This window comes from Rhamphochromis longiceps, linkage group LG8 (assembly GCF_057381845.1).
Source record: "Rhamphochromis longiceps isolate RC_006_pf linkage group LG8, R_longiceps_female_GT1.1, whole genome shotgun sequence".
Taxonomy (NCBI): domain Eukaryota; kingdom Metazoa; phylum Chordata; class Actinopteri; order Cichliformes; family Cichlidae; genus Rhamphochromis; species Rhamphochromis longiceps.
The window spans coordinates 24682075-24702883 of NC_140564.1; the positions used below are offsets into that span (position 1 = coordinate 24682075).

The 20809-nt window shown below is 41.1% G+C and overlaps 1 protein-coding gene across 1 annotated transcript; it reads left to right on the forward strand.

Moving 5' to 3' along the window:
• Window positions 1-252: 252 nt before the first annotated feature.
• Window positions 253-16517, forward strand: chatb (choline O-acetyltransferase b). Its single transcript, XM_085416660.1, has 15 exons — window positions 253-393; window positions 912-1032; window positions 1768-1959; window positions 2450-2568; window positions 3897-3950; window positions 4061-4241; window positions 10729-10906; window positions 11007-11176; window positions 11253-11353; window positions 11463-11591; window positions 11685-11807; window positions 11904-12045; window positions 12282-12344; window positions 12748-12885; window positions 14406-16517. Exons 2-15 carry the CDS (start codon window positions 988-990, stop codon window positions 14670-14672), a joined length of 1902 nt encoding a protein of 633 aa, XP_085272786.1. The 5' UTR covers window positions 253-393; window positions 912-987; the 3' UTR covers window positions 14673-16517.
• Window positions 16518-20809: the final 4292 nt, after the last annotated feature.

Here is a 20809-nt window from a genome sequence, read left to right on the forward strand (position 1 = left end):
AAAACAAAAAAAAAAAACTGTGGACCCCGCAGGGTGATCACAGGACACCTGAATGACAACCAGACGCTCGGTCAGTTTTTGATATATATTAAAAATTTTATAGGGTGTGGGCGGGAGGGGGGAAGCAAGCTGTCAGATAATATGTTCCGCGAATAGATTTCGATGGGAGGAGTTTCTTGCCTCAAGGGGGTAGGTAAACGCAAACACCTTCAGCATCTTTTCCAAGGCGTGCTTTAATGTGGAGCCACAGCCGTATGGCGACGCGTGGGGACAGGGGAGCAGTCCAGCGTCTAAACGGAGTTTTCCTCTAACATGGGCTTTCACCGCTTGGACGTGGCAGGTGATGCCAACTTTCACACACTTCTCTGACCTTTTGATCGCTTCGCTGATCGGGTAAGGCTCTGATAAACTGTAACAAACGGAGACTTGGTGTTCATTTCAAAAGTTACCATCATCATCATATTTCTGAGCCTGTTTGGCGCACAGCGGGGGGAGATTTCTTTACTTTACAGTTTTGCTCAAGTTAAGTTTTAGTTAATCAGTCCACTTGTTTTCCACTAAAAGGACTTGCATCTAATGATGCTCCTCTTCATTGTGTCTCTTTAGGATTTTAGCACTTTTAATATTAAAATTGATGTAAAAGAAAAACCTCTTTATTTTGTTTTGGATTTTTTGAAGGGAAGGAAATAGGAAAGGGCTTTTTAAAATGTTTATCTGTCTGCAGTGAGTCAGGAGGCGCAGCTGGAATGCAAGCACAGGAAGTAAATTGCGTTAGGCTGTAACTTGATCAAAAATGGAAGCCTGCTGGCTCACTTTCAGACAGCACACAAATGTGTAGTTACATTTTATCAACAGGCCTAATTTTTATTTATTTTTTGCTTCTTTTCTCTCCTTGAACACGCTTCATGCAGGAACGGCTGAAGCCAGACCCTATTAGGGGTGGGGGGAGATTCCGAGTTATATTCACTGGTCGAGACTGGACTAATCATGCCAATCTTGGAGAGAGGGACGGCGAGAGACCGAGACAGCCAAGTATGAACACACACCGCTGCTTCTTTACGTCAGCTTTACTTTTTTTTGTGCCGAGCGCCGCCCGTGGTGCCTAAGTTGGCAAAGTAAGGGTACTGGCTTTCAGCACCACGGACAGCGCCAGCTTCATTTGCCTAACTGGCCGCTAGGGGCAAAAAAAAAAAAACCCTCATTCGTGAACATAGAAAGTATGTTCAAGACACTATAGCACACATTAATTTTGTGCAGAAATTTGATCAAAATGATGCGGCAGACTATAATATAACAGAGACAATGCTGCGTTTACAGGGTCAAACCAGTGCTTAATTAAATTTATTTATTTAGTTAGTTAGTTAGTTAGTTAGTTAGTTAGTTAGTTAGTTAGTTAGTTAGTTATTTTCTAAATACCAATTAAGGACCTTCTGAAAATATCTAAAGATTTCCAAGAATTTGCAGATACATTGTTCTGCATTTGCACTGCACGTCTCCATATTATAATCTTGGCTTACCAACAGCATGCAAATGACCAAACATCACACAGATAATATTATCAATTTGAACTTACCTCATGGGTAATTTGCAATGCACAGGAGACTGTGTAGTTTATTCTCAAATTGGCCTTGAAGCAGTCAAAATGCATTATTAACTTAGGTTCTAATAATAAACGACTGCTTTAGCTAATGAACACTGAATCCCATTAAAATGCTGACAGTTGCTTTCCTTCCATTACTCTTCGTGTGATGTTTTTTGTGATATCAGGTGCTGCCAAAGGTCCCCGTTCCCCTGCTGAAACAAACCCTTGACACTTACTTGAAGTGCGTTCAACACCTGGCGAAGGAGGAGCAGTTTAAGAAAACAAGGGCCATCGTGGAGAAGTTTGGGGCTCCTGGGGGCGTGGGAGAGACTCTCCAGAAGAGGCTTTTAGAGAGGAGGGACAAGATGGCAAACTGGGTAAACACAGACCTAACAGATGAAAAGTTGTTTATGTGCATGAACAGGAAAAATTACAGTGTGCATCCTACTTCTATCAATAAGGAGCTTCTGTATTGTTTTGACTTTATGACTATATAAATACCTGCATGTATTTTTGCACTGTTTGTTAGATAGTTGAATTGCTGAAATCAGCTGTAAATTATTTTATTTAGGATAAAAAAATTAGTTAAAAAAGTCTTAAACTCCGTGATAAACATTTATCCCTGCCTCCGCTTGTGCTTTGTCTGGGTGATCGGTCAGTCCACTAGACATCCAGCTCAGTGAAATCTATCACACTCCCACTCTCACACTAGCACCACTCTCCCACTCTCCTTTTCATCTGGCAGTGATACACTGTAATGGCTTTTTACTTCACTGCACAGGTCTCAACTCTGAAAGTAATAACTTGAGTCCAAACACATTTAACAAAGAAACATTTCTCAAAAACTGTCCCTGTGTTCACATTTAGGTCTATGACTACTGGCTGGAGGACATGTACCTGAACAACAGGTTGGCCCTGCCAGTCAACTCCAGTCCTGCCATGGTGTTTCCTAAGCAGATGTTTAAAGATCATAAAGACGCCCTCAGGTATGTTCTGGACTTCTGCTATGATGACTTTTTTTAATTCACCCTTCCTTTGGAGGTTGTAAAACCAAAGTTTTTTTTAGAATAAAAGGTCAAACTAATCAAAATCGAAGATGCAGATGTTTCCATTTCGGTATTTAAATTCTTTAGCAGGTGATATTTGAGTCAGATAAACATCCAAATTTAGTTTGATTCTCTGTAAGTTGTCTTTCTAGGTGTCTATCAAGGGAATGAATGACAAAGAAGCATATTTATCCAGAGGGGAAAAGTCTCAATAAGTCAGAACAAAAATAAATATAGCTTTCTTTTATTAACAGTGAATCTACCTTTCAATTACTGTCTTAAATAACAGATTTTTTTAAAATTTGAAAACCATCCGAAATCATGAGTTTATTTTTCTATATGATCCAGAAAACACAAGCTGGAACCTTTAAATAGTTGTTTTAAATGTATGTAAATGTGCTGAAAATATTCTTTTACTTATTATTACTGTTATTCTCTGATCATCTATCCTTAAAACCAATATTCTCTGTCAAGCTGCAAGCAAATGTGGGAGAACTACAAAGTAACTCACTTAATATGTCACACAATGACTGAGCATAAAGTGAGTGTGCGCTGTAAGTTCTGTACCAAAGGAAAAAAAGGCCACATGCTGAATGTTGCACACAATACTGCGCAAACACATAATCAGCTCTTTAGCTGCTGACAGATTTTTATGTTCTTTTGTATAGATGCAGACTCAGATTATTATCTGAATTTTACAGTCATGGAAAGAATCTTTGACCGTTATTAAATGAGCTGTGGTCTGCCAGAAATTACACCGGTCCATCCAGCCCTGTAGCTCAACATTAGCTTTTGTCAGCTTGCACAGCCACTAAGTGAATATTTCCAGAGCACCCCAAGCAGCTGGTAATCTACTGACACGGCCACTTATTAGATTGGGAGTGACAGGGCCAAGCTCTCCACGGAGACTCTTAGTCAGGCCTCATTTAGGGGTGTGGTGCACTGAGGCTGCCTCCTTTGTATTGATCTGGCTTTGAACGTAATAACACCAAGACAAATGATATACAACATGAGACCTGACAAGCCGCTGCGTTTTCCCTCTTTGCCCACTCACCCACTCACACATACAGACCGGCTCTCTCCCTCTCGCAGATGAACACACGCAACTCTCACACTGTATCCCAGTAATTCACCATAATGTGATTACTGTTAGTTCTTTGAGAGATGGGAGTATATGTAATTACAATCACAAGCCATTCTGCTGTATAACTTTGGTGTTTCACAACAATACCACTTTCAAATTTCACCCTCCTTCTTGCTCTTTTAAGATTTGCCGCCCGTCTCATCAGTGGAGTTTTGGAATACAAGGCTCTCATCGATACGTAAGTTCAACCTGCAAGCTATGTGGATTGAAGATTAAAACCAAAATTATATAATAATGAATCACAAGTCTTTTCATAGGTGATCTGGTGTGTGTAAAAATGTCTCTCAGGCGATCGCTGCCAGTGGATTTCACTCGAGGCCAGCTAGCTGTCATGCCTATGTGCATGGAGCAGTACTATCGCCTCTTCACCTCCTACCGCTATCCGGGATTAAAGACAGACATGCTGAAGGTCCAGATGAAGGCAGCATCCTCAGCACTGGAGCACATGATTGTGGCATGCAAGAATCAGGTCAGGACACTGGCCGTTGAGGAGACTTCTCACACTCAGTAATACTGCTGATTAAAGAGTGTTTTCTGTCCATTTGAGAGAATACATATAGAGTGACATACAAGTCAGTTTCTATGTAGCAGAGATGCTCAAGTCAGATTTTAAAGTAAGGACTAGTCTAAGCACCTTTACTTGAGTGAATATAATTATACCTTTTTTCCCTGTGGTAACAGTAAATAAAGAAACCTTTTCTACACCCCTCTCAAATACAGAAAAAAAGCTAAGAAAAATAATAATTGTAAGTAAAGTCATTATTGAAAGGAATCTGAGAAACTTACCCAATGTACCCACTACTGCACCTCCTGAGGATCATCTTATAGACCTTTTGCATGAAGGACAGATAGAACAGAATTAGACCTGTTAGTTATTTGACTAATTTTAATTCTGCTGTAACAGGGGAGTCAGTTCTTTCTCAAAAAGCAGCGCCTGCTATGAAAGTGTGACTATCTGTGGCTGACTGTGTCTATTTGAATATTTAAACTGGCCAAAGTTTCATACTGGGACAAGACGGACCAGGAAGTACTAAAAAGGAATTGTCATAATAGACAGCATGTAGCGGTAAGGTAAGCTATAGTTTCACAGCAGGAGCCAGGTGACAGAAGTCATTTAAATCAAATTCAAATTTTATTTGTCACGTACACAGTCATACACAGTACGATATGTAGTGAAATGCTTGGACAACTGCTCGTGACCTAAAGAGAACAAAAAAGGAAAAGGCTATGAATAAGATAGGAAATAAATATGAAAAATTAAAAAGGGTAAATTTAACTAGGAAGGAATAAAATATAAATTAAGGTTAAAAATGAAATAACTGTACAACACAAATTAGAATGAAGGGTAAATTTAACTGGGAAGAATAAGATAAATATATAAATTAAAGTTGAAAATAAAATAACTGTACAACAAAATACACAATACACAATATAGAACTATATAAGAATGTATGAAGGAATCTAAATATAAATAAATATATACACAATAACAGCAGCTGTACAAGTATTAACCGGAAATGAAGAATATAGTGACCAGTGTTGTGCAAAACCAAAGTCCAGAAAGTCCAGTGTGTGTGTAAGAACCATATGTGTGGGTCAGTACTGTGTGGTGGTGTGATTGAGAGACCGTATCGCCTGCGGGAAGAAGCTCCTCCTCAGTCTCTCTGTGTTGGTCTTTAGGGAGCAGAATCGCTTTCCTGACCTCAACAGAGAGAACAGTCTGTTGTTGGGATGGCTGAGGTCCTTCACGATCTTCCTGGCCTTAGTCCAGCACCGCCTGCTGTAGATTGAGTGCAGGTCAGGGAGCTTGGAGCGGATGGTGCGCTCAGCTGACCGCACAACCCTCTGTAGAGCTCGTCTGTCCTGCATGGTGCTGTTCCCGAACCAGGTTAAGATGTTTCCCGCCAGGATGCTCTCTATGGTGCACGAGTAAAAGTTCCTGAGCACCTTGGAGGGCAGTTGGAAGTCTCTCAAGCGTCTGAGGTGGTAGAGACGCTGTCGGGCCTTTTTCACCACGGTGTTGATGTGACAGGACCATGACAGGTCCTGCGTGATGTGAACTCCGAGGTATTTGAAGCTGTCCACTCTCTCCACTGGGCACTCGTTGATGACGGGGGTCTGGTAGTTCCTCTCCTGCTTAGTGCTGAAGTCCACTATCAGCTCCTTTGTCTTACTGACGTTTAGAAGGAGGTTGTTCCTCTGGCACCAGTTCTCCAGATTCCTAATCTCCTTCAGGTAGGCCGTCTCGTTGTTATCAGAGATCAGGCCCACCACGACGGTGTCGTCAGCAAACTTGATGATGGTGGTGGAGCTGGTAGTGGCCACACAGTCATATGTGTACAAAGAGTACAGCAGGGGGCTCAGAACACACCCCTGGGGGGCTCCAGTGCTGAGAGTGGTGGAGGCTGAGACATGTCCGCCCATCCTTACTGCCTGTGGTCTGCCAGTTAGGAAGTTGGAGATCCACTGACACATAGATGAGCTGAGTCCCAGATGCTCCAGCTTGGTGGTGAGTGTGGAGGGAATTATGGTGTTAAATGCAGAGCTGTAGTCTATGAAGAGCATTTTAACATAATTCCCCCTTCTAGTGTCCAAGTGAGTGAGTGATGTGTGGAGGAGATGAGAGATGGCATCGTCTGTGGAACGATTTGGACGGTAAGCGAACTGTAGTGGGTCCAGTGTGTCTGGTAGTGAAGAAATGATGAAGTCTCTGACCAGGCGTTCAAAGCACTTCATCACTACTGAGGTGAGGGCTACAGGGCGATAGTCATTGAGAGAAGCAGGGTGGGGTTTCTTCGGGACAGGAACAATGATGGACTCCTTGAAGCATGTGGGGATCACCGACTGAGATAAAGAGATGTTGAATATCTCAGTGAACACAGGAGCTAGCTGGTATGCGCAGTCTCTTAGGATACGACCTGGGATGCCGTCTGGTCCTGCTGCTTTCCTGGTGTTCACTCTCTTGAAGGCTCTCCTTACTTCATGCTCGGAGATGACGAGCACGTTTCCGGTGCTGGCAGTATCTTCCTGTCTGCAGCCGTTAGCGCCGCTAACACCAGCATTGTTGGAGACCTTAGCTGCAGCCTCGAAGCGAGCATAGAAAGTGTTCAGCTCGTCTGCCAGAGTCACGGCCGCGTTCGTCATACCGGTTGTTGGTGCTTTATAGTCCGTTATTGTCCTTAGTCCCCGCCACAGGCTCCTAGAGTCACTCTGTTGGAGTTGTGACTCTAGTTTCCTCCCGTAGCGCTGCTTCGTCTCTTTCACCGCCCTCCGCACGTTATATGACGCGGCTTTGTACGGGTCCATGTCCCCCGTCATGAGTCCCGTGTTGTAGGCAGCGGTGCGGGATCTCAGAGCGTCGCGGATGGTTTTATCCACCCACGGCTTCTGGTTGGGAAACGTTGTGATAGTCTTTGTCTCCACGGTATCATCCGCTAGTTTCCCGATGAATCCCACAACCGCTTCCGTAAACACGTTGACGTCATCGTCGGAGCTGTTTCTGAACATGCCCCAGTCTGCGTCATCGAGTGCGTCCTGTAACGCGGCCACCGATTGATCCGTCCAGCGCGCGACCTTCCTCTGAACCGGAACTTCCTGTTTCAGCCTTTGTTTGTATTTTGGCATGAGGAAGATGGCGGTGTGATCAGATTTGCCAAACGGGGGGCGGGATTGTGCCTTGTAGCCGTCCTTGACCGTAGTGTAGCAGTGGTCCAGTGTCCTTTCACCCCTGGTGGGGCAGGTGATGTGTTGATAAAAGTTCGGCGCTGCGCGTTTGAGGTTGGCGCTATTAAAGTCCCCCGTCACAATAAGCGCAGCGTCCCGGTGTTGTGTCTGGTGCTGTGTGAGTGCCTCATGCAGCTCGCATAAGGCGGTGACCGTGTCCGCTTGTGGTGGAATATAAACGGCACTTACAATGACCGATGTAAATTCCCGAGGTAGATAAAAAGGACGACACATGATGGACAGTAGTTCCAGATTTGGTGTGCAGGAGCGTGTGAGAGGAACAACGTTCGCACTGTTGCACCAGTTGTTGTTCACCATTAAACACACGCCGCCTCCCCTTGACTTCCCCGAGTCCCGTGTCCTGTCCATGCGGTGAACCGAGAAGAACTCGGCCGGCTGGATGGCGTGGTCCGGCACCGCTGGGTTCAGCCATGTCTCGGTGAAGCAGAAGAGATTGCAGTCCCGAATGTCTCTCTGGAACTTTATCCTGGCCCTGAGGTCGTCAAGCTTGTTCTCCAGTGACTGGACGTTGGCGAGCAGGATGCTAGGCAGAGGTGTGCGGTGTGCACGAGCTCTCAGCCTGTTCCTGACGCCGGCTCGCTTCCCTCTAGGCCGCCGCCGCTTCCCTTTGTTCTCCCTCGAGATCTCACTCGGCCAGCTCGGATCCGGAGTTAAAAACTTCGAATTGTGAGTACATTGTGTACCAATAGAAACAAGAGTGTCACTGTCATACCTAATGTACCCAATGGTGATGATTTTGCCGATTTAGAAACGCTGAAAACTAACTTAAAAAACAAAGACAAAGAAAAAGTGGTCGGAGCAGTCGTGACGGCAGCCGACCTCACCGGCGCCATCTTTAATCTTTAAATCCCCAATAAGGCTCTCCTACTTGACTTTTATAGTTTAACTGCTTTATTTTAAACCCAGCTTTTAACCCAGCTTTAAAATAAAGCAGGTAAGAATTATGTGTGTGTGCGTGCGTGCGTGCGTGCGTGTGTGTGTGCGCGCGCGTGTGTTTAGATATTTTCGTGAGGACCAAAAACTATACTTGCTACTATACTTGTGCTACTATACTTGTGGGGACCAACAGTCTCTTAAGGGGACAAAATAGCCGTCCCCACGAGTTTAAAGGCATTTTTGAGACTCAAGATGTGGTTTTAGTGTCAGGGTTACAATTAGGTTATAGTTAGGTTTAGGCATTCAATTTTGATGGTGAGGTTTAGGATAAGCGGCTAGGGAAAACATTATGTTAATTAGATGTCCTCACTAAGATATTAAAACAAGTGTGTGTGTGTGTGTGTGTGTGTGTGTGTGTTCCTGTCTAGCTATCTTTGTGAGGACCGAAATCTGCATTCTACTATGCTTGTGAGAACCAACAGTCACTTGTGAGGACCAGTGTTGGTCAAGTTACTTGAAAAAAGTGATCAGTAATTAATTACTGATTACTCCCCCCAAAAAGTAATCCCGTTACTTTACTGATTACTTATTTTCAAAAGTAATTAATTACTTAGTTACTTAGTTACTTAGTTACTTTTTAAAAACACGATTTACAACCTGAAGAGGTGATAAAGTGATAGATCTTTCAGCCCAATTCTACTTTTTCTACATAATCCATCATACAAAATGTAATCAAATGGAAAAGTCTCTTTTTTTAACTTGTTTTATCAGTTTTAATCTTTTAACTTTATGCATCAAGCAAAACATTTAATTATATGCAACATTCTCTGACTTGAATAAATTAGTTTAACATTTAAACCTATTTTCTACACATTCCAGCACATAAAATAAAATATTTTTTGTGTTTTCACTCACTCTTTCAAACAGATGCAAGTAAAACACAGCAGAAAATAAATAAAGTCAAAGACTCAGCGGTCCTTTTGCTCTATTTTCACCTGTAAAGCAGGAGCAGGGTAGGCGGAGGGTTACCCTGGTGTAGGTGTGCTGCGGTCAGTTGAAGAATCTGCGCGAGTGTCTCTGTGAGTTTCCCATCACGTCGTAGCTACTCGGTGCTTGCTCGGAAGTTTAGGGGTTTTTTTCGCTGTAAAAAGAAGTTTTCTTCCCACGCACGATGGACGCTAATGTTTTTGTCACTTTTTATGGAATCAAACTCAAAGTAAGGTCAGTACTTCCACACTTTAAACGCTGCACGCTCATACTCTCTCCCGCACTCGATATATTATCCATTGTTGATCTGCACACAGCTGCTGTCACCAACGTCGCACTTGCTTACGTCACTGTCATGAGACATTCTCGCAAAAAAAATCACGGTTTTAGTAACGCAGTAACGCAGCGTTCCTACGGGAAAGTAACGGTAATCTAATTACCGATTTTGCAATAGTAATCCCTTACTTTACTCGTTACTTGAAAAAAGTAATCAGATTACAGTAACGCGTTACAAGTAACGCGTTACTGCCCATCTCTGGTGAGGACACACTCACCGGTCCTCACAAGTTTGAAGGCCTTTTTGAGGCTCAAAATGTGGTGTTAGTTTCAGGGTTACAATTAGGTTATGGTTAGGTTTAGGGTAAGGGTAAGGGTTAGGAATTCATTTTTAATGGTTATGGTTAGGGTAAGGGGCTAGGGAAACCATTATGTCAATGAAGGTCTTCACCAAGATAGCTGAACGGGCTTCTATGTGTGTGTGTGGTCTTTTCCTTACCTATCATCTAACACAATCCCCTGTACAAAACAGCCTGTACTCATTATCATCTCATCTCAGAGTCACATCAAAGTCACCGATCCACATTCAAACACATGCCACCAACATCTGCAGCATCTATAGCCCATGGCTAATATATTGATTTTTATGAAGGTTAAGAATGAGACTGCAAATTAACATGGAAAAACTCAGGAACTCTCCCCTGGAAATGATTCTGGGAGCCATCAATCTGTAGCCTCTAAGGGCCCGTCCCTATGGAGATACAGCGAGTTAACTTAATTACTGCAGATTAAATCGGCCACTTTGTCTGAGAGCTTCCTTGAGTCGCATGTTAAACTGATCGTGGAAGAGAAGCAGGTAATTGGCCCTTCTCAGTCCCTGTCATTATTACTAATGTCGTTATTATCTCAGCTGTTCAAACAGTAGCCGTAAGGTTAGCTATAAAGCGCAATTAGCATGCAAGGAAATATTTTAACTTAAATATTCTCTTGTCGAGTTGAATCACCCTGGTGAAGCTGTACTTGATGGAACAGTTGAGAGACTTGTGATTGCTGTAATTTATTTTTCTCACTAGTTTTTCGTGTTGGATGTAGTCGCAAACAGCAAGCAGCTCAGTGAGGAGGAGATCTTATCCCAGCTGGAGAAGATTGTGAAAATGTCTGAAAACGCTGAGGAGAAGCTCCCCCCTTTTGGCATCTTGACATCTGATGGAAGGACAGAATGGGCGCAAGCTAGAGAGGCACTAATAAAAGGTCTTACCACAACTTCATTCTTACTCAATTTAACATTTTAATCAAATTTTTTTAGAAAAAGCAAATCCAGGACATGGGTTTCCTTCTTTCATCTGTCCAGATCAGATCAACAGGGACTCTCTGGCACTGATTGAGAGCTGCATCTGTGTGGTGTGTCTGGATGAGCCCAGCGGCCTGCAACCCAGTGACACCAACAGGGCCCTGTTGATGCTACATGGTGGAGGACATGAAAAGAACGGTGCAAACCGCTGGTATGACAAGTCAATGCAGGTAAGACGATATTGCAGGTGCTTCAGTTTTCCATGACTGTAAAATTTGGATAATCATTTAATCCCCATTTTCTCAGTTTGTTGTAGGCATGGATGGGATATGTGGAGTGGTGTGTGAGCATTCACCATTTGAAGGGATCGTTCTGGTGCAGTGCTGTGAATACATAATGAAATATATGTAAGTTAGCCCACTGTAGCAAGACAGGCTGCACACTGAATATGGTCATCTAAATGAATGCTGATGAGGCCAGAAGTGTCTGAAAGAAACGTGTTGTTGTTCTGAACAGAATGGAAAGTCCTTCCAAGATGGTCAAGTCCTCCAGCTATAGAGAGCTTCCTCCTCCAAGGAGGCTACGCTGGAAATGTAACCCACATATCCAAGGACTCTTAGCAGCATCTGCAGAGAGATTGCAGAGGCAAGACTAGCACAAACACACAACTACAATTATAAATAAGTACAGATTTTTTTGAGACTGGAAGTCACAAAAATCTACTGTTTTCTTCTTCAGGCTGGTGAATAATCTTGACATGAATGTTTTCAAATTCAAAGATTATGGGAAAGAATTTATCAAGCAGCAGAAGATGAGTCCAGATGCCTTCATACAAGTTGCCTTGCAGCTTGCATTTTTCAAGTAACAAATATTCAATGTGTGATATCATAAGCATATCTCTAATTGAACTGTTTGCCATCAAGGTGCAATTTCAAATCATGTCTGCCCTGCACTTAGATGCACTGGAAGGCTCGTGTCCACTTACGAGAGTGCATCAATTCGGCGTTTCCAAGAAGGTCGCGTAGATAACATTCGCTCAGCGACCGCCGAGGCCCTGGCCTTTGTAAAGTCTATGGCAGATGAGAGGGGAGCGTTCTCTGTGAGTCATTTTTCTCACTTCCGCTTTAATTACTAACTCCCACTTTACTGCTCATCGCGCCTCACTTATGAAACAGGTGCGACTGGCAACCTTGGCAAGGAAAAGTCAGTCAACCAGATGATCCCCCTGAAGATTTAGCGGATCTATGAAAAATGGCTGGCTTTGCTGCTGTCTCGATGCAACAAATGTCCTGTGTCCACTTTTTTTTTCATTGAATGACTTTTCTTCTCTGACAGGACTCAGAAAAGATGAAGCGACTGGGGGATGCAATTAAAGCCCAGACAAGTTATACAATTGCAGTGAGTATTAATCCAAAGTTCTCACCACACCAGCCAAGAAATGGTCGACATGTGCAATAAAGCATGCTATGTAATTAGCTTTAAAAGTACTGGTAGATTCTAGATTCTAGATTCGATATCTATAATGCACAGATGGAAATTCTACATTAATCTCCTCATCTAATTTTTGGTAAAAAAAAAAATTAGAACAAGTTTTACTTCCAAAATTCTTTTTTTTTTGGTTTTGCCCCAAAAATGACAGTAAGAGGCTGGTGAAAGCTTTGATGAGGCTCTGGTTGTGGCTCAGCTGTATTTCAAAGAACAGTGAGCCACATTTCTGGGATAAAGAAGTCCGTTTTAGTGAATGGATGTGGAAAAGTAACTATTCATAAAACCCTTAAATTGTCAAAAATATGTTTTTCAGGCGATTACAGGAATGGCGATAGACAATCACCTCCTTGGACTTCTGAGGATCGCAAAGGAGCTCAACATGGAAAAGCCAGAAATCTTTTGTGATGAGACATATCTGGCCAGTAACCACTTCATCCTCTCTACCAGTCAGGTACTACATAATCATATGCTATTAAAATATATATATAATTGATACCAGAAATACAAATCCTCTGCAGAACCTACACTCTTCAAGTTATACGTTTCCCTTTATCGGGACAGATGAAACACCAGATGTTCCATGGAGACAAAAAGAGAAATACAGATGTTTCTCTGCTTTTCCACAAACTAAGAATGAAAAAGAAAAAAATGATGTGTTAATATACCTGTAAAGCACAAATAAATCTGCTATTGTGTTTTCTGCAATTTGAGGATACTCGTGTGCATTTAATTCAAGTTAAGCCGCTGTGGAGTTTTTTAAGGGCAAATTTTCATTCAGTACCACACTCTATAACCAACAAAGACAATCAAGAACAATGAAGAGACCTCTTAAAGAGAATCACTAAACCATAAAGTAATTATTTTAAAGTAGTAATGGAGTCTGCAAATGTGCACGTGCCAATTTCCAAACTGCAGAAGCCTAATTAAAGATATTAGGTTTAAGGAGATGCGGAGGAGAGAGGGCAGTGGACTTTTTCACCACATCGTTTGTCACAACCTTAGAGACTGAGATGACGTCTGATGAATGGAGAACAAGTGTACTGGTAGCAGTTTTTAAAAACAAGAATTATGTGGACATCTATAATAACTACAGAGGGATAAAGCTGATGAACAACACCATAAATAAATGGGCAAGAGTTGTTGAAGCTAGGTTAATAAGAGAGAGCCCCTTCTTGTTTGCAGTGGTGATGGACAGGTTGACAGATGAGGTCAGGCAGGAGTGTCCATGGACTATAATATTCGCAGACAACATTGTGATGTGTAGTGTGAGCAGGGAGCAGGTGGAAGAGAGCCTGGAGAGGTGAAGGTATGCGCTTGAGAATAGGAATGAAAAGGAAAAGAAGCAGATGTTTGTGAATGAGACGGAGACAGGTGTATCAGTGAGGCTGCAAGGAGACATAGTTAAGGTAGACGAGTTTAAATACCTATATGGTCAACCCTCCAAACCAATGGACAGCCCACAAAAGAGATAGAGAAGGGATGTATGGGTGGGTGGGTGCAGATAGCAGCAACAGTGAAAGGGAAGGTTTACAAGACGGTAATAAGGCCTGCTATGGTGTTTTTAGTGAGATGGTAGATGATCCACTAACAGCTTAAAGAAGAAGAAAAGGAAGATGACAATGATGATGTTGTTTATCCAACCAAAACATTTTTTTTTGTTTTTGTTTCTTTGCTAGACTTCACCTGAATCTGACGTCCCCTGATAGTGAGTTTATTCTGTTAGACCATCTTTAGATTTAGCTTTTGCTTCCCTCAGAACATTTTCACCCCACAGTAGCAAATTAATCAGGTCTATTCCCGTCCTTTGGCAGCTTCACTGGCTTCCTGTAAAATATCACATTAATTTTAGGAATCTGCTTCTTACCTTTCTATGATGTCTTCAACTGTGTCCTTTAGTGTTTTAAAAGGCACCTATAAATAAAATGTAGTATTATTATGATGATGATTATAATTATGTGGTCTTGACTCCAGGTTCCTACCACTGTGGAAATGTTCTGCTGCTATGGCCCAGTAGTGCCCAACGGTTATGGCGCCTGTTACAACCCACAGTCAGACCACATCATCTTCTGCATTTCTAGTTTCTGGGACAACACAGAGACTAGCTCGGTCGTTTTCGTTAAAGCCTTGAACGAGGGCCTGCTGGAAATCAGGGACTTGTGCAATAGAAGCAATGCTACAGCTAGCAAACTTGCTGTCTCCAGCCAGGGAGCCAGCCAGCCTCATAAATCAGGGAAGTAAGCCATACTGAGGGAGTACGCCCACTCAGCTGCTCCACTCACCACTGTTAGGCTTTAGCATTAGACTCAGTAGTTAAGATGCCTTCACATGTCTTTGTTGTCTGTGCAATAGTGTTACTTTCATAACAAAATTTAAAGCCTTAAAGTTCACATGTAACTGTATATAAAACATGTACATTTAAAAAAAAATTATATATATATATATATAAATATATATATATATATATATATATATGAAAACTAAAAGAAGAAACAAAAAGTTTTCTCTTGGATCTGTGTGGACAACAGAACGATTTTGGTCCAGCACTGATCCTGCTTGACTTGGTAGACTGACATTAACTGGTCTGCTGCCTTTAGGAAACTAAAGCCATGTCCGCTTTGTAGCACTGATCTGAGGGTCAATTCCTCAGTCAGTGAGAGATTCAGCCGAATGATCCTAGTGTATATTTTAGACTAGTAACATACTTTACATGGCAAAAAAAAATACCAACACTAAATAAAAGTCACTTATAACAATCATAACATCCTGTAAATGTGATTCTGCAAACCTCACTTGTTGTGTGCTGTAAGATTTAAATGTTCTAAAGTTAGTTTTTTTATTCTTCTGATGCCATCAGGTTGCCAAAGAGGCTGTGCAAATGTGAAGTCTGTGTGATGATGAACTTTAAGATGTTTATGTCAACGTGTGTGAATACCTTCAAACATAGAAAAGTGGCTGTAAGTGAGTTATGTGATATGGTTTCAGTGGCACATTCAAAGTTGTCTAGCTATAATGTATGTACTGTATTTAATAGCAATAGTTATATTATGTGTAAAGTGTTATAAACAGTGCCGCATTATAAGCAAGATACAGTCCACTAATGACTGAGGCATACCACTGTGTTCACTTATGTGCTTTTTATTTGCACTTGGAGGTAGAAGGAAGTTGATGTTAGCTACACTGTAGGTTCTCTGTGCAATAACACAAAATCAAGGGTATATGTGCAATTTGCCAAAACAGATCATTAAATGCATGGAGCTTGTGTAATTTTAAATTAACTACAGTGACCATTTTTAATATTCAGAATAAAACAGAGTACGATTTCAGTTAATTCCGGTGATCTACATCATGCATGATGTTATAGCATTTAAATGTTCACTAAAACTGGGATGTAGATTTGTCTACACATATAAATTGTGAGTGGTTTTTTTTAATCTCGTGTGGTGGCTTGTGTTACAACGAAGCAAATCCATGGTTAATTAGTGGTGCGGTGTGTGAGAATATTAGTTGTGTGCAAATGACACATAGGATATGTATCTGTGTATCATCAGCCAAAGTGAATGTCACAATTTCCAAAACTATGACCAGAAAAATTACTAGGTGACACATCCATGTTTATTCTTAGAATAATAGCTGTATTTTTATATGTCTGTGTGGAAAGTCTTATAATATAGTGAAATATTGTTAAAGAGAATTTAAAAAATGCCTTAAAACTAAAGTCATGCAAGCTGTTTTCAATAATTTCAATAAATTGTTATAATCTATTGATGTTCAAAGCTTTGATGTTAATTTGATGTGTTTCCTCTTGGTGTTTGCTGTCTAATCTGGGTGATACATGTAAAAGAATATATTTGTAGCAAAGCAGCCTGTTTAATTAATGTTACACTCATCCATGATAACATTTTTATAAAAGTAATTAATGTGTAACATGTCTCTGGCAGATCAGACATGGTGTTTTATGAAGTGCAGTGAAAAGTCCAGTCTTCTTTATTTTGACAAGGAAAACAAAATGCTAATTTATTTTGAAAGGCAGTAGCAATATTTTGTTCACAGAAGAAAATACACGTAAAAGCTGTAATAAAACTGTCATGTAGTAAAACTGGAAACTATTCCATAAATAAAAATAACTTAAAACTAAAATTGCGTCAGTGTTTTATTTTATTTTTTTTTCTTAGAAATTTGATGCCGTGTCTTGCTAATTAATCAGGTTTTATGGCGGTTTTGATTTTTGTGAAGGAGACGCTCATGACTCATCGAGTGTCACCACTCACTGGCTAATCAGTGCATGCAGTCTGTTATTTTCTGCATGACTTTTTCAGTCTCTCACATCACTGTGGAGGAATTTTGACCTACACTAGTTCACAACGTTGCTTGAGTTCATTAAGGTTTGCGGGCATTTGTTTATGCAAAGCTACCACAGCATTTCAATGAGCTTGAGGTCTGGACTTTGAGTGGGCCATTACAACACCTTGATTCTTTTCATTTTCAAGCATTCTGTTATAGATTAGCTGCTATGGTGGGATCATTTCCCAGTTTGCCAAAGTTTTAGCTGACAGATGGTCTCACATTTGTATAATTTGTGAACAGTGGAGCTCATGGTCAATGACTGCAAGGTGCTCAGCTCCTGTGGCTGTAAACAAACCCAAAATCCTCACCCTTCCACCACCGTGTTGACAGTTGGTATGAGGTGTTTGTGCTAAAGTTCTGTGTTTGTGTTTCTTCATTTTGGTCTGATTTGTCCAAAGGACATTGCTCCAGAAGTCTTATGGCTTGTTGCATGCAGCTTTGCAAACCGAAGCCATGCTGCCTTTTTAGATAGAAGAGTCATTATCCTGGCATTGTTTTTTTTGTTTTTTTATTGTACTGTCACCCAATTTAAAATGTAAGGACTGTAGAGTATGATATGTAGCTCTTGGGTTTTTTGCAGTTTCACTGAGAAATGCATGGTTTGACTTTAAGTTGAATTTGCTGTCATTGGGTTAAAATACAGCTGAATGCCCCAGATTTGCAAAATGTCAACTTCGACTTTTTTGCTTTTAGAGGTGGTCACTCCTTCCAATGATCTATTAAACCACTGCATTTGATTAGCAATGCCTGGCTGCTGCTTACCTTCTTAACTCCTATGGATGCAGTAATACAGTAAATTTCCTTTTTCACATGACTGGAGAACCTCAATTAAAAGAGAAAAGCCTTGAAATTCACAGAATTGTTTAAATGGGGTATCGTTTAACATATTCTTGAACTGCTAATTTAAACATTTACTTTGCACAGTTAATATGTTGCTATGCTGCTGTAACTGGGAATGGATACTGTCATCCATACCTGCCCTCCCCCTCATTTCTTTTCTGTTAATGTGACCACACTGCAAACTCGGAAACTGAGCCCTAAAATCCAATAAGTATGTCACGAATTGCTATAACATTAATTGATCATCTCGATTACTGATGCAGCTGTAGCTTTTTCAATCTTCCAAACATGCAATAAAATCTGTTTAATCAACAACCAAAATGCCTGGCACTAGACAGTCTAATAATTAAATATCAGATAACTAACTATTACTGTTCAGATGCTGTGAATGGTTTCAGGTCCAGTAGTCTTAACAGTTGAGCAAAACAGCCTCATCTTGAAGTAGAATGTCAGACAGACAAATACAAATGAGCTTACTTTAATTTCTGTTAGTGCAAAGCTAACATAGCTTTAAAGAAAACCCTAACAATGATGATTAGTCTCAATTACAGCTGTATGTAACTGGACTCATTTGCATGGGGTTTTCTGTTTGCAGCAGTGCCACTTGAGTCACACGTTCTCAACAGATGGCCTAATTTCATTGGCATCAGATGAGGTCTTTAGGGAGAGAGACACATTTAATTCTCCATTGGTTAAACCACTGAACCAGGTCGACCAAGTGCCCATTTAGCAAAGCTTCCATGAACTGGTCCAATTAAATCTGGACTAAAAATTAGGCTAAAGAAAAATGTAGACTCATGTGGATGAAACAGCTCAATGTGTCAGTGGTAGCACACTCATAGCTGTCCAGTTCCACAATAATGCAAATCATCATCTCTGTATTCAGTGAAACAGTGAAAAATGTTTAATTGAATCAAAGCACCCAGGAATACAGGATACACTCTTGTGCCTCAAATGCCTCCAGGTTAATGTGGGATTTTCTGATGCTGCCTTTACTTTAGTCAAGCAAATATTCTATATCATGGATCAGCTGAAGAAATAAATTAGTTGCAAGCAACTTCTTTCTTGAAGTATTTACATCTAGCAAATACTACTATTGTTAGTAACACTATAGAACTAATCGGTCCGTGTCTTCTATCTTGCTAAGGGAAGGAGAAGTGTTTTCTGGTTTATTTTATTTATTTATTTATTTTAATGACAGCCAGTATCTGAGTTTCCATTTGACTGACCTCCTGCAGCCTGAGATGATGATCATCTGCAGTACAAACTGTGCCAAACCACTGAGGGGCTTTTAGTCTAAGTGGCACCCACCAGAGAAACGGGCAGAGCTGAGCTCCCATGTCTTTTTGGGTCTGCTTCTTCCACAGATAGGAGTTTCAATTTGGTCTCAGGAGTTCTTAACAAGTCTTCTTCAACAATCCACCCAACTTATCATTTTTATAATGGATTGCATTTATATTTATATATCAAAACACTTTACAATTCCACTATTCATTCACTGGTGGAGTAGCCACAGCTGACAGAACTGACTGACAGAAGCGAGGCTGCCATATCGCGCCATCGGTCCCTCTGGCCATCACCAGTAGGTGAAGTGTCTTGCCCAAGGACACAACGACCAAGACAGACAGAGCTGGGGATCGAACTGGCAACCTTCCGGTTAGAAGATTAGCTTCCCAACCCCCTGAACCACGGTCGCCCTATTTTATGGTCAAGGGGGAAACTGGACCCTATCCCAGCTGTCACAGGGTGAGAGGCAGGATACACCAAGGAAAGGTTGTCAGTCCAATTCAGGGTTAACACAAAGAGACAGCAAACCATTCCCGCTCACATTCCCAGAGAGAACCAGAGACAGGGATACAGGAAATTCTCTCTTGCTGTGAGAGAGCAACCTTTTCACACATATTGTATTTACACTGATCAAAATAATTAAAGGAAGACTTTTTTAATCAGAGTATAACATCAAGTCAATTCATTTTCTGGGATATTGATCTGGCCAGTTAAGTAGCAGAGGGGGTTGTTAATACGTTTCACCTGCTTTGGTGTTAATGACTTCATGGGGGCCTGAGAGCCTGAGCCCAGTGTCTAGTGGGCCCTGTGCTCACTGCCTGTTACCATTAAGCCTGGCCTTGGCATTTGCTATAGAATACCCAAATTAGCAAGTCCATCGGCACCCTGTGTTTTTCAAAAATGTTACAGACGTGACAGAGACTGGAGAACGTAATGCTGCCTGTAACGTCGTTCAGCATGACCAGAATGGTGGTGAGTTTGTGATGGTGTGGGGATATGATGCATGGAGGGAATGCATACAAGCACATGTATACAAACTACTGAGCACTATTTTGAGTTGCTGGAATTAAATTTTACCAAAATGAACTAGCTTGCCACGTCTTTAAATTCAGCCCTCTGTATTTTGATAATTTTCATTTCAAACAAACAATCTTTCATTCCGAATGCATTTTAGTATAGATATCTATTATCTTTTTTTCTTTTTTACATTGAAATCTGATGTGTTTCTTTAATTTTTTTGAGCAGTGTATAAAATATGGATACAGATGGATGTAACCCTCATGATGGTCTAAAAAGTGATGCACACTAAAATGCCACTGACCAGCACAAGGCTTAAAAACAGTCCGCTATCTGACATCACCCAGTTCCTACTAATGGTAAATGGACTTGTAATTTGGCAGTGCGTTTCTACTCTGAATCTCAAAGAGATTCAAGCAAGCACTTGTTGTGTCTAACATTCACACGCGCACTCCCAGTCTGATGAATGCACCACTTACAATAATCCTACAAATGTACTGTTTACACAGAGTGATTAAACAGGAATTTGTACTTGCATCTGACAGGCCAAAGCAGTGGCTTGACAAATAAAGTGCTTACAGAATAAGCATTGTTTGTAAAGAGCTCAGGACGCCAACTAATGCAATAACTTTTTTTTCCGTTATGTTTGTTGACATGACGTCATGAATTAACTGAGTGAGAATGCAGGTGTAAATTCTTCAACCTAAACGCTATATGGCATTATGCCTATATGCTTGCTTTCAATAAACTCTGAGCTGTTTATTGGCTGAATTTAGCTCCACAATAAGGGACAAACAGCTCAAAGGTCCAATATTGGCTGTCCAGCTCAAAGGTCTATTGACAGAACACTACGATTGGTTGTGAAAAGTGAGTGCTGATGGCAACCA

Excerpts from the sequence above, each read along its gene's own strand:
- chatb (XM_085416660.1), top strand. The coding sequence starts at position 988 with ATGCCAATCTTGGAGAGAGGGACGGCGAGAGACCGAGACAGCCAA. Across the intron at positions 2,569-3,896 it reads GATCATAAAGACGCCCTCAG|ATTTGCCGCCCGTCTCATCA; the intron begins GTATGTTCTGGA and ends TGCTCTTTTAAG. Across the intron at positions 12,046-12,281 it reads ATGAGAGGGGAGCGTTCTCT|GACTCAGAAAAGATGAAGCG; the intron begins GTGAGTCATTTT and ends CTTCTCTGACAG.